The sequence below is a fragment of the Notolepis coatsorum genome (assembly GCF_963971535.1).
Source record: "Notolepis coatsorum genome assembly, chromosome: 1".
Taxonomy (NCBI): Eukaryota; Metazoa; Chordata; class Actinopteri; order Aulopiformes; family Paralepididae; genus Notolepis; species Notolepis coatsorum.
In genome coordinates, this window is record NC_140165.1 from 60074254 (window position 1) to 60087400 (window position 13147).

The 13147-nt window shown below is 47.3% G+C and overlaps 1 protein-coding gene across 1 annotated transcript in view; it reads left to right on the top strand.

The window, feature by feature from the left end:
• The window catches only part of LOC311234607 (kalirin-like), a 225865-nt gene that overhangs the window by 174155 nt on the left and 38563 nt on the right, over positions 1-13147 (top strand). Inside the window, 1 exon segment of the mRNA XM_084321852.1 lies at positions 7445-7525. Coding sequence (XP_084177978.1) covers positions 7445-7525 — 81 coding nt within the window.

Below are 13147 nucleotides of genomic sequence, written 5' to 3' on the forward strand. Positions count from 1 at the left end.
ATGGTTTTGTCAATAGTCCAATGTACAATTTTGCTTGTTTGTACAGTGTCTCCCCCCCCCCCCCTCAATGTACAGTTCTGCTTGTTTATACAGTGTTTCTCCCCCCCCCCCCCAACCACCTCCAATGTAAATGACCCAGTATGGTTGACAATATCCCAATGTACCCAACCCCCCCCACACAACCCCACCCAACCTCCTCCAATGTACAGTTTCTATGTCAAATGTATATACTCCCTTTTCTTGACTCCTTCTGTATCACAAACAGTACTGTATTTGCAAATCTGGTATGTCATAAATGTATAGATGTAGCAGTACTGAATATCTGTATGTCATGTATGTCATATATGTCCTGATGAATTGAAAATGGGGGACCCTGATGTAAACAAGACGAAAGTCTTTCTCTGGTCTGCATCCCCTTAACAATTGTGTGTATTGAGCTGTACTGTATTGTACCCATTCTGCAATCTGTTAATAAAGTGTTCAATCAATCAATCAATCAATCAATCAATCAATCAATCAATCAATCAATCAATCAATCAATCAATGTCAAACCTGGCTGGAATGAGCATGTGGCAGAACTACATAACAAAGCCAGAGAAGCTTTTAAAGAATTGGGCAGGGTCAGGTAGAGTGAGACAGGGGCCCTTGTTTGAACACAAAAAATGCTCTAATGCAAGGTTCAAATATGCTGTCCACTTCATTAGCAGGAATGCGGTTACACTGAGGGCTGACTCCCTTGCTCGGAAACGTACTAAGAGGGAGACAGGCACAATTTAAGAAATAACAAAAGATTAATTTAATTAACTAAAAGAGCAGCCAATATGAGTATCAGTGTCAGCAGTGTGTGGATGAGTGTATGTGTAGCATGAATGTGTAGGTGTAAAAGCAAAGAAAAGCAACCAAAACAAATGAACCAAAATTAACAACCAAAGAACCAAATAACCAAAAACAACAACCAGACAAACAAAGAACCAAAAACTAAATGGGGAGTTCGCCAGAGATCAGAGGTGCGTCCATACCAAAGGTAGCCGCATTTCTGGCAGACGTTTCTGGTCATGTGACATGTGCGCCCAATAGCGTGACGAGCTGTGTCTTTGCCCATTTCCACGTCAAACAGCCTGCAAACTACCTGGCGTTCTATCGCCATGCTCTAAGACAAACTCTAACCTTAACCAACTTCGAAAGAGTGCCTAAGCTTAACCGTCGAAAGAACTTGCCGTCACGCTCTAAGACAAACTCTAACCTTAACCAACTTCGAAGAGTGCCTAAGCTTAACCAGTGTAGAAACTGACGTCGGCCAATCAGAGAGCGTCTGCCAGAAATGCGGCTACCTTTGGTAATCACGCATCAGAGGCAGTCTCTCTCTGATATCCTGCCTGAGACACACCGGCCCAGGTGTGCCCCAATTAACCTGACGAGCCTCCCCCAGCTCTGCTCTGCCAGCCAGAGCAGAGGAAGACAACACAGTGTGGGGAGGGTCGTCACATGGACAACTGCAAAGCTCCCTTGCCATCCAATATCAATGGTGTCTGTGGATCAGATACAATTGCTGAGTTATGGAGACAGCACTACTTTGAGCTGTTTAATTATATTAGAAGTGATACATTTGTACCTGAAGATGTAGACCCCTCTGAGAACGTACGTATGTGTTAGTCCAGAGGAAATCCAACATGCCATCCTAAAGCTAGATAACAACAAGGCCTGTGGTGCTGATCATATTACTGCTGAACATTTAAAGCATGCCAGCCTTAAGTCTCATCCCTCATCTCGCTCTGTGCTTCTCTGGCTTTTTAAAACATGGTATTTTACCTGACTCCATGATAGCAGTTCAACTTGTGCCCGTTATCAAAGACAAGACAGGTCAAATTAACAGCAAAGACAACTATAGCATGTTTGGGCCGGAGCTGGGAGCGATATCAAGACTCGAACAGACAAGATACAAGATACAAGATACTTTAATGCTACACAACGATGGTTGGTGGTAATTGTTTTCGGTACAGATGTTGACCACTGGTTATATCAAACATGAAACAGACATCAAACATAAAAAACGTCAAAACATATATACATAAATACATATAGGACAGTCACGGTAACAGTGTCGGTCGGTGACAGATGCTTGCCCGTTTGTGCAAAGGGGGGCGGGCCAGGGTGTTCAGTGTTCGGACTGCTGTGGGGAAAAAACTGTTTGTGAAACGTGTGTGTCTGGTTAGGATGGACCTGTAGCGACCTGAGGGCATGTGCTGGAATAAGTGGTGTGCTGGGTGAGAGGGGTCGTTGACTATTTTAACAGAGCGGGTGACTGTGCGTGAGGTGTAGATGGAGTCCAGAGAGGGGAGGAGACAGCCAATTATTTTGGAGGCTGTCTTGATGATGCGTTGGAGACGCCCAGCGCTACTGTCGAGCCCCGTCGTTTTGGGCGAAGCCAGCACGAGACAACGGAGTGACCTAATTGGCCGCAGTATAGACATGCTCCTGTGGCGAGCCTGTGTCGGCGTTTGCTGGGGGGAAGGCGTGAGCGGTCGAGATCCATGGGCTCGGAGGAACTACTTTCTTCAGCGCGGACGACGCGGCGAGGCGGAGTGGTGCTAGCTTTCTCTCGCCGACGTTCACGAAGACGCAAGTCCAGTTCCCTAGCCAAATGGATTAGGTCGTTTAGAGAGTTTGGTTTCTCTTTGGACGCGAGTTCGTCCTTTATAACGTCGCTCAAGCCTTGGCGGAATGCACCTCGCAACGGTGTGTCGCCCCAGTCAGCGCCGGCGGCTAGGATGTGGAACTCGATAGCGTATTCGCTTACACTGCAACTTCCTAGGCGGATCGAAAACAAGCCGGAGGCCCCCTCTGAGCCATCTGGAGGGTGGTCGAATACTTTACACATGTCGTCGACATACTCAGAGTATGAATTGCAGAGGAAGGAATTATTAAAGTGGAGAGCGGTGGCCCATTTCAACGCCGCGCCCGTGAGCAGAGCCGACAGGTAAGCTACTTTAGACCTATCGTTGTGAAACGTGTATGGTTGCTGTTCGAACACCAATGAGCACTGAAATAAAAAAGCTCGGCACTTAGAGACGCTTCCGTCGTAGCGTTCTGGTGCGGGGACAGGGGGTTCCCTATGCGGGGGTATCGCCGCAGCGGGGGAAGAGGCTGGTGGAGCTTGCTGAGCCGTTACATATGCCTCGAAACGGCCGTATAGTCTGTCTCGCTCCGCAGAGCCGTGTGCGAGAGCGGTAAGCTGAGCAATGATTTCATCCAACGAGTGAGCGAGTTGGTCTACCCGAGCATTCTGGTCGTCGATAATACTCACAGGCTCCCTTTGAAACGTCCTTTTACGTGATGGATGTGTATCCTCCTCCTCGGTCTCGAGTGCAGCTGGTGCTGACATTTTGGTCGTGGTATTCTGTGAGATTGTGGTCTGGAACACAGCCCAATTGCTGAATACACAGGAGAGGAGATAGGAGCGTTTTCAAGGGTTTTAATGAAATGAGCAACACAGGAATTGGGGGGAATAGAACGGGTTATGTTCTGTCTTGTGGCTGCCGTGGCGGCAGCGAGCGAGCAAGTGGTCCTGTTCTTGTCTTGGGGGCTGCTGAGCTGCAGCGGGTGAGCAAGTGTTCCTCTTCGGGGACAGGAAACGTCCAGGCAGGGACGGCGGTCCTTGGGGCACAGGAGAGAACAGGTTAGAGCAAGGCAATACAAAGGGTAGATTCCAGCAGAGCTTTTAGGTAGAGACGTCGTACCTGGGTAGTGGTATTTAATACCACGCCGACTTCTGGTCAGCGTCGAGGAGTAGAAGTAGGCACCTCATCAGAGGGGGATAGGGTGCAGCTGTGAAGAGTGAGGTGCCTGACCGCGTGTGAATTAGGGGGATGGAGTGCAGCTGGGCTAGGTGGCGTGAAGTTAAGTGATGCTGGTCGTATAAGGGTAAATGGAGGGGTGGATGGAGAAGGAGAGGATGAGGAGGAGGGTGTAGTGGATGGAGAGGGGGATGAAGAGGAGCGTGTGGAGAACGTGAGGGGAAAAGGAGGGGGAGTGAAGTATGCCCGTGCTGTGATTATGACATTCTTGCTGTCTGACTGCGCTCTAGATGTGGTGAAGAGTGTGCGATATTTGGGTCACAATATCACTGATGACATGTGTGATGATGTTCATGTGCAGCACCAGTGCTGCAAACTGTATGCACAGGCCAATAGGGAGGTGTAGTCTGACGTCACTGGTTGTTCCACCCGTATAGAGATTCATCATAGGGAAAATGGATTATCGGCTATTGTAACAATTCTGCCGCATGGAAATTGAAAAGCTTTACATTTTTGCACAAAATGAGTTCCCTTCTATCACTAACATTATTGTTTAAGCATTTTCGGTTGGCGATTTTTTTTTATGATTAATTCAGAATATTTTTATGTTGAGCTATAGATTGTGGATGAATAAGCACAGAAAGGTACACCATGCAAATGTTAATGCTTTATTTGTTTTAAACGAGACGATTTAGAAATGGGCAATGGGGAAATACATTGCGTTGGACAGAGGGTGGAACACGAAAAACGGCAATAGCGTAACCACTACACCTCCCTATATGCTGACTGGTTCTGGAGATATGATATCCTCACTGGATCACTGACTGGGACCAGAGATATGATATCCTCACTGGATCACTGACTGGGACCAGAGATATGATATCCTCACTGGATCACTGACTGGGACCAGAGATATGATATCCTCACTGGATCACTGACTGGGACCAGCATTCTAAAACCTTGTATTCTCTTTAAAGAGGAATGACACCACCAGCTCCCCTTCTAACTGAATCCTGGTCGCAGTGTTGCCATGGCGATGTCCTGTGTTCACAGAATTTCCACATACATTAGTTGTCAAGGAAATATAGTCAACATGTAGCCTTTTTTTTAAGACATTGACAACATAACATTGCAAACAGGACAGGACACAATCAACAGAGAACACCAGTAGTACTACAACAACAACAACAACAACAACAACAACAACTATAACAACAACATCATCAACAACAACAAACTGAACATGACACAAGCAGCTCTATAGCTCACTCTGTTGGTTGGTTGGCTACAGTTGTTATAATCTCAGTCAATCAATCAATCAATCAAACAATCAATCAATCAATAAGAGAAAGGGTCTCAAACATATAGTGACTGGGGCTGCGTTCACACTGCAGGCCTTAGTGCTCAATTCTGATTTATTGCTCAGATATTTTTTTGTTTTGTTTGGCTGTTCACATAATTAGTTTTTTAAATGTTAAAATATCAGATTCCAGTGTGAACTGGTGTCGCTCCTGAACTGACCCACATGGGGATATGAACTGGTGTCGCTCCTGAACTGACCCACATGGGGATATGAACTGGTGTCGCTCCTGAACTGACCCACATGGGGATATGAACTGGTGTCGCTCCTGAACTGACCCACATGGGGATATGAACTGGTGTCGCTCCTGAACTGACCCACATGGGGATATGAACTGGTGTCGCTCCTGAACTGACCCACATGGGGATATGAACTGGTGTCGCTCCTGAACTGACCCACATGGGGATATGAACTGGTGTCGCTCCTGAACTGACCCACATGGGGATATGAACAATAACGAAGATGGACGTAAACATGGAGGACACTGAAGTCACAGTTTATGGTTTAATGTATAAGTTGATGTGCAGTGGAGGCTGATTCCTGAGCAGATGATAATGGAGATGAGGAGGAGGTGAAAGACATTCTTCTTTCAATATGTTTTCAAACACAGAGTCACATGGAGGTTTTTACTGCAGTGTGGAGGGGGGGGCTGCAGTGTGGAGGAGGGGGGCTGCAGTGTGGAGATGGGGGGGCTGCAGTGTGGAGGAGGGGGGCTGCAGTGTGGAGGAGGGGGGCTGCAGTGTGGAGATGGGGGGGCTGCAGTGTGGAGGAGGGGGGGCTGCAGTGTGGAGGAGGGGGGCTGCAGTGTGGAGATGGGGGGCTGCAGTGTGGAGGAGGGGGGGCTGCAGGAGGGGGGGCTGCAGTGTGGAGGAGGGGGGGCTGCAGTGTGGAGGAGGGGGGCTGCAGTGTGGAGGAGGGGGGGCTGCAGTGTGGAGGAGGGGGGCTGCAGTGTGGAGGAGGGGGGGCTGCAGTGTGGAGGAGGGGGGGCTGCAGGAGGGGGGGCTGCAGTGTGGAGGAGGGGGGGCTGCAGTGTGGAGGAGGGGGGGGCTGCAGTGTGGAGAAGGAGGGGCTGCAGTGTGGAGGAGGGGGGGCTGCAGTGTGGAGGAGGGGGGCTGCAGTGTGGAGGAGGGGGCTGCAGTGTGGAGAAGGAGGGGCTGCAGTGTGGAGGAGGGGGGGGCTGCAGTGTGGAGGAGGGGGGCTGCAGTGTGGAGGAGGGGGGGGCTGCAGTGTGGAGGAGGGGGGGGCTGCAGTGTGGAGATGGGGGGGCTGCAGTGTGGAGGAGGGGGCTGCAGTGTGGAGGAGGGGGGGCTGCAGTGTGGAGGAGGGGGGGGGCTGCAGTGTGGAGGGGGGGGCTGCAGTGTGGAGGAGGGGGGGCTGCAGTGTGGAGGAGGGGGGGGCTGCAGTGTGGAGGAGGGGGGGCTGCAGTGTGGAGGAGGGGGGGGCTGCAGTGTGGAGGAGGGGGGGGCTGCAGTGTGGAGGAGGGGGGGCTGCAGTGTGGAGGAGGGGGGTTGCAGTGTGAAGGAGGGGGGGCTGCAGTGTGGAGGAGGGGGGGGGGCTGCAGTGTGGAGGAGGGGGGGCTGCAGTGTGGAGGAGGGGGGGCTGCAGTGTGGAGGGGGGGGCTGCAGTGTGGAGGAGGGGGGGCTGCAGTGTGTGGAGGAGGGGGGGGCTGCAGTGTGGAGGAGGGGGGGGGGCTGCAGTGTGGAGGAGGGGGGGGGGCTGCAGTGTGGAGGAGGGGGCTGCAGTGTGGAGGAGGGGGGCTGCAGTGTGGAGGAGGGGGCTGCAGTGTGGAGGAGGGGGGCTGCAGTGTGGAGGAGGGGGGGGGCTGCAGTGTGGAGCAGGGGGGGGCTGCAGTGTGGAGGAGGGGGGGCTGCAGTGTGGAGGAGGGGGGCTGCAGTGTGGAGGAGGGGGGAAGAGAAGTTATGCTTCTCTAAAATCAAGACATCTGATTGTATCTGTTTCTCTCTCTCTCTTCCTCTCTCTCTCTTCCTCTCTTCATCCGCTTCTATCTTCACTTCTCTTCTTCTCTTTCTGTTTCTATGTCCTTTTGACCTTTAGTTTATCATTTGTATATGTGTTTTTTATATGGTTGAATGTTCGATGTAAAAATAACTCAACTCAACTCCATATCTCTCTCTCTGTCTCTCTGTTTGTGTGTGTGTGTGTGTCTCTCTCTCTCTCTCCCCCTCCTCCTCTCTCTCTCTCTCTCTCTCTCTCTCTCTCTCTCTCTCTCTCTCTCTCTCTCTCTCTCTCTCTCTCTCTCTCTCTCTCTCTCTCTCTCTCTCTCCTATAGAGGCTAGTTATAACTCTGGATCAGAGAACACTCCTGTGCTCCAGACCCAGGCCTCGCTAGGCTCAGCCCTCTCAGCACAAGGTAACTCAAGATACTTAAAGGTGCTATAGATGACATGCAGCCACTAGATGTTAAAGGTGCTATAGATAACATTCAGCCACTAGATGTTAAAGGTGCTATATATAACATTCAGCCACTAGATGTTAAAGGTGCTATAGATGACATTCAGCCACTAGATGTTAAAGGTGCTATATATAACATTCAGCCACTAGATGTTAAAGGTGCTATAGATAACATTCAGCCACTAGATGCTAAAGGTGCTATAGATAACATTCAGCCACTAGCTGGGGAGCGACGACGCCTCCCTTGCGGACCAGCTCAACACCTTCTACGTGCGGTTTGGTGCAAACAGTGGCACTGCTAGCCCAACTGCTAGTGACGTCACTGGTGCGCCGGCTGTTGTGGAGGGGGGGGGGGGCATCCGCGGGGGGGCGGGGACGCTCTCTCATTGACGGTACACAGTGTGAGAAGAGCATTTATGCAGGTGAACACCAGGAAGGCTGCTGGCCCAGATGGTATAACAGGACACATACTTAAGTCCTGTGCCAACCAGCTTGCCCCGGTGTTCACCGCCATATTTAATCAATCCCTGGCGGAGTCGGTGGTCCCTGCCTGCTTCAAGATGTCTACCATCATCCCTGTACCGAAGAAACCCTCCCCAACATGTCCAATCCAAATGACTACAGACCGGTGGCACTCACCTCTGTGGTCATGAAATGTTTTGAGAGGCTGGTCAAGGACCACATTTGTGCCTCCCTCCCCAGTGATATGGACCCTATGCAATTTGCATACAGGACAAACAGGTCCACTGACGACGCGGTCTCCCAGGTACTGCACAGCACCCTCTCCCACCTTGACCGTCAGAAGGGGGGCTATGTGAGACTGTTGTTCATTGACTACAGCTCAGCGTTCAACACCATAGTCCCCACCAGACTGGTGGACAAGCTGATCGAGCTGGGTCTGAACTCCGCCCTGAGCGCCTGGGTACTGGACTTTCTGAGTGAAAGGCCCCAGGCGGTCAGGGTGGGGGGTCAGACCTCCAACACCATCACCCTGAGCATCGGGTCCCCCCAGGGCTGTGTTCTAAGCCCCCTGCTGTACTCACTCTACACACACGACTGTGTGGCCAAGTTCAGCTCCAACTCCATAGTGAAGTTCGCAGACGACACGGTGGTGGTGGGGCTGATCTCGGACAACGACGAGAAGGCCTACCGGGAGGAGGTTGAGGTACTGGAACGCTGGTGCCAGGACAACAGCCTGCTCCTGAACATTGGTAAAACCAAGGAGCTGATCGTGGATTATAGGAGAGGACAGCAGGAGACACACACACCACTGATGATTAACGGGGCTACCGTGGACAGGGTGAGCAGCTTTAAGTACCTGGGGGTCCACATCTCAGAGGATCTGACATGGTCAACACACATAGACACAGTAGTAAAGAAGGCGAAACAGCGCCTCTACCACCTGAGACAGTTAAGGAAGTTCAGAGTATCGGGGAAGATACTCCAGTCCTTCTACTCAGGAGCTGTAGAGAGCATCTTGACCGGAAACATCACTGCCTGGTATGGAAACAGCACGGCACAAGACAAGAAGGCCCTACAGAGAGTGGTGCGCTCAGCCGAGCGTACCACGGGTATTGCACTACCTCCCCTGCAGGTTCTATACAACAAGAGGTGCAAATCCAGAGCCTGCAGGATAATGAAAGACCCTCACCACCCCAATAACAGCCTGTTCCAGCTGCTGAGGTCAGGCAGACGCCTGCGAACCCCAGCTACTAGGACAGAGCGGCTTAGGCTCAGCTTCTTCCCCCAGGCCATCAGAGCCCTGAACAATGAACATTGAGTGCCACAGAACACTGAACTATCCACACACAAGCACACATGAACACACACACGACACGCACGCTGTGCACGCTCACACACTAGCAGCCACTTAACACTTTAACATGAGCGGGCACACACTCATGCCGCACACTTATGGCCAAAAGGAAAGGCCACTTTAAATTAGAATAACAGGAACAGTGTATTGCACTACCAAAGCTACCTAGCATGTCCTATATGCTCTGTAAATAACTATGTACAGATACCGAGATGTCACACCATGTTACCTGTTACCTGTTTATTGCACAATGTTGTTTTTTTATTGTACATTGTATATTCTATTATATGTTGTAACACTGTATTGCACATCGTTGCGGGCAAGACCACCCGCATTTCATTGTATACTTGTATGCCGTGACAATTAAAACTCTTGACTTGACTCTTGACTTGTTAAAGGTGCTATAGATGACATTCAGCCACTAGATGCTAAAGGTGCTATAGATGACATTCAGCCACTAGATGTTAAAGGTGCTATAGATAACATTCAGCCACTAGATGGTGGTATAGATAACATTCAGCCACTAGATGGTGCTATAGACTATAGCACCATCTAGTGGCTGAATGTTATCTATAGCACCATCTAGTGGCTGAATGTTATCTATAGCACCTTTAACATCTAGTGGCTGAATGTTATCTATAGCACCTTTAACATCTAGTGGCTGAATGTCATCTATAGCACCTTTAACATCTAGTGGCTGAATGTTATCTAAGCACCTTAACATCTAGTGGCTGAATGTCATCTATAGCACCTTTAACATCTAGTGGCTGAATGTCATCTATAGCACCATCTAGTGGCTGAATGTTATCTATAGCACCATCTAGTGGCTGAATGTCATCTATAGCATCTTTAACATCTAGTGGCTGAATGTTATCTATAGCACCTTTAACATCTAGTGGCTGAATGTCATCTATAGCACCTTTAACATCTAGTGGCTGAATGTTATCTATAGCACCTTAACATCTAGTGGCTGAATGTCATCTATAGCACCTTTAACATCTAGTGGCTGAATGTCATCTATAGCACCATCTAGTGGCTGAATGTTATCTATAGCACCATCTAGTGGCTGAATGTTATCTATAGCACCTTTAACATCTAGTGGCTGAATGTTATCTATAGCACCTTTAACATCTAGTGGCTGAATGTCATCTATAGCACCTTTAACATCTAGTGGCTGAATGTTATCTATAGCACCTTAACATCTAGTGGCTGAATGTCATCTATAGCACCTTTAACATCTAGTGGCTGAATGTCATCTATAGCACCATCTAGTGGCTGAATGTTATCTATAGCACCATCTAGTGGCTGAATGTCATCTATAGCATCTTTAACATCTAGTGGCTGAATGTTATCTATAGCACCTTTAACATCTAGTGGCTGAATGTTATCTATAGCACCTTTAACATCTAGTGGCTGAATGTTATCTATAGCACATTTAGCATCTAGTGGCTGAATGTTATCTATAGCACCTTTAACATCTAGTGGCTGAATGTTATCTATAGCACCTTTAACATCTAGTGGCTGAATGTTATCTATAGCACCTTTAACATCTAGTGGCTGAATATTATCTATAGCACCTTTAACATCTAGTGGCTGAATGTTATCTATAGCACCTTTAGCATCTAGTGGCTGAATATTATCTATAGCACCTTTAACATCTAGTGGATGAATGTTATCTATAGCACCTTTAACATCTAGTGGCTGAATGTTATCTATAGCACCATCTAGTGGCTGAATGTTATCTATAGCACCTTTAACATCTAGTGGCTGAATGTTATCTATAGCACCTTTAACATCTAGTGGCTGAATGTCATCTATAGCACCTTTAACATCTAGTGGCTGAATGTTATCTATAGCACCTTAACATCTAGTGGCTGAATGTCATCTATAGCACCTTTAACATCTAGTGGCTGAATGTCATCTATAGCACCATCTAGTGGCTGAATGTTATCTATAGCACCATCTAGTGGCTGAATGTCATCTATAGCATCTTTAACATCTAGTGGCTGAATGTTATCTATAGCACCTTTAACATCTAGTGGCTGAATGTTATCTATAGCACCTTTAACATCTAGTGGCTGAATGTTATCTATAGCACATTTAGCATCTAGTGGCTGAATGTTATCTATAGCACCTTTAACATCTAGTGGCTGAATGTTATCTATAGCACCTTTAACATCTAGTGGCTGAATGTTATCTATAGCACCTTTAACATCTAGTGGCTGAATATTATCTATAGCACCTTTAACATCTAGTGGCTGAATGTTATCTATAGCACCTTTAGCATCTAGTGGCTGAATATTATCTATAGCACCTTTAACATCTAGTGGATGAATGTTATCTATAGCACCTTTAACATCTAGTGGCTGAATGTTATCTATAGCACCTTTAGCATTTAGTGGCTGAATGTTATCTATAGCACCTTTAGCATCTAGTGGCTGAATGTTATCTATAGCACCTTTAACATCTAGTGGCTGAATGTTATCTATAGCACCTTTAGCATCTAGTGGCTGAATGTTATCTATAGCACCTTTAACATCTAGTGGCTGAATGTTATCTATAGCACCTTTAACATCTAGTGGCTGCATGTTATCTATAGCACCTTTAACATCTAGTGGCTGAATGTTATCTATTTCTATAGCACCTTTAACATCTAGTGGCTGAACGTTATCTATAGCACCTTTAACATCTAGTGGCTGAATGTCATCTATAGCACCATCTAGTGGCTGAATGTTATCTATAGCACCATCTAGTGGCTGAATGTTATCTATAGCACCATCTAGTGGATGAATGTTATCTATAGCACATTTAACATCTAGTGGCTGAATGTTATCTATAGCACCTTTAACATCTAGTGGCTGAATGTCATCTATAGCACCTTTAACATCTAGTGGCTGAATGTTATCTATAGCACCTTTAACATCTAGTGGCTGAATGTCATCTATAGCACCTTTAACATCTAGTGGCTGAATGTCATCTATAGCGCCATCTAGTGGCTGAATGTTATCTATAGCACCATCTAGTGGCTGAATGTTATCTATAGCACCTTTAACATCTAGTGGCTGAATGTTATCTATAGCACCATCTAGTGGCTGAATGTTATCTATAGCACCATCTAGTGGCTGAATGTTATCTATAGCAGTGGTTCCCAAAGTCGGGGTCGCGACCCAAAGGTGGGCCGCGAGCAGCCACGGGTGGGCCGTGAGATGATTTAAAAAAAATTTAAAAAAAATATTTTTTTTATTTTTTATTTTTTTATTATTATTTTTTGTCAGGCCACTGAACTTAGAAGCAGGCCAGGACAGTGTTTCTAGTTGTATTCTAAAATTATATTCTATTGTATTCTAAAATGTGACTATATGGTTTTATATTAACTTAATAAATAAACAAAAACGAAAAATCTACTTATTTCAACGAACATTTCAAACTAAATAACAGATTATGCACATAAAATGCTGAAAACAACCGAAGCAACAATAGTATTTTAATGAGGCTATTATTATTATCATTATTATTTTGCAACAAGTTAGCCCTCTCATAAATAGCACATATAAATGAATAACTAACTTGAACTAACTTAATAATAGGATTGAAGTGATATTTGGCTTAAAAAATCGGTCGCCTGGCAAAAAAAAAAAAAGCCTGACGATGTGCATTGGGCCGCGGCTCTCTGACGCCTTATTTTCAGGGCCCTGGCCTGAAAAGTTTGGGAACCCCTGATCTATAGCACCATTTAGTGGCTGAATGTCATCTATAGCACCATCT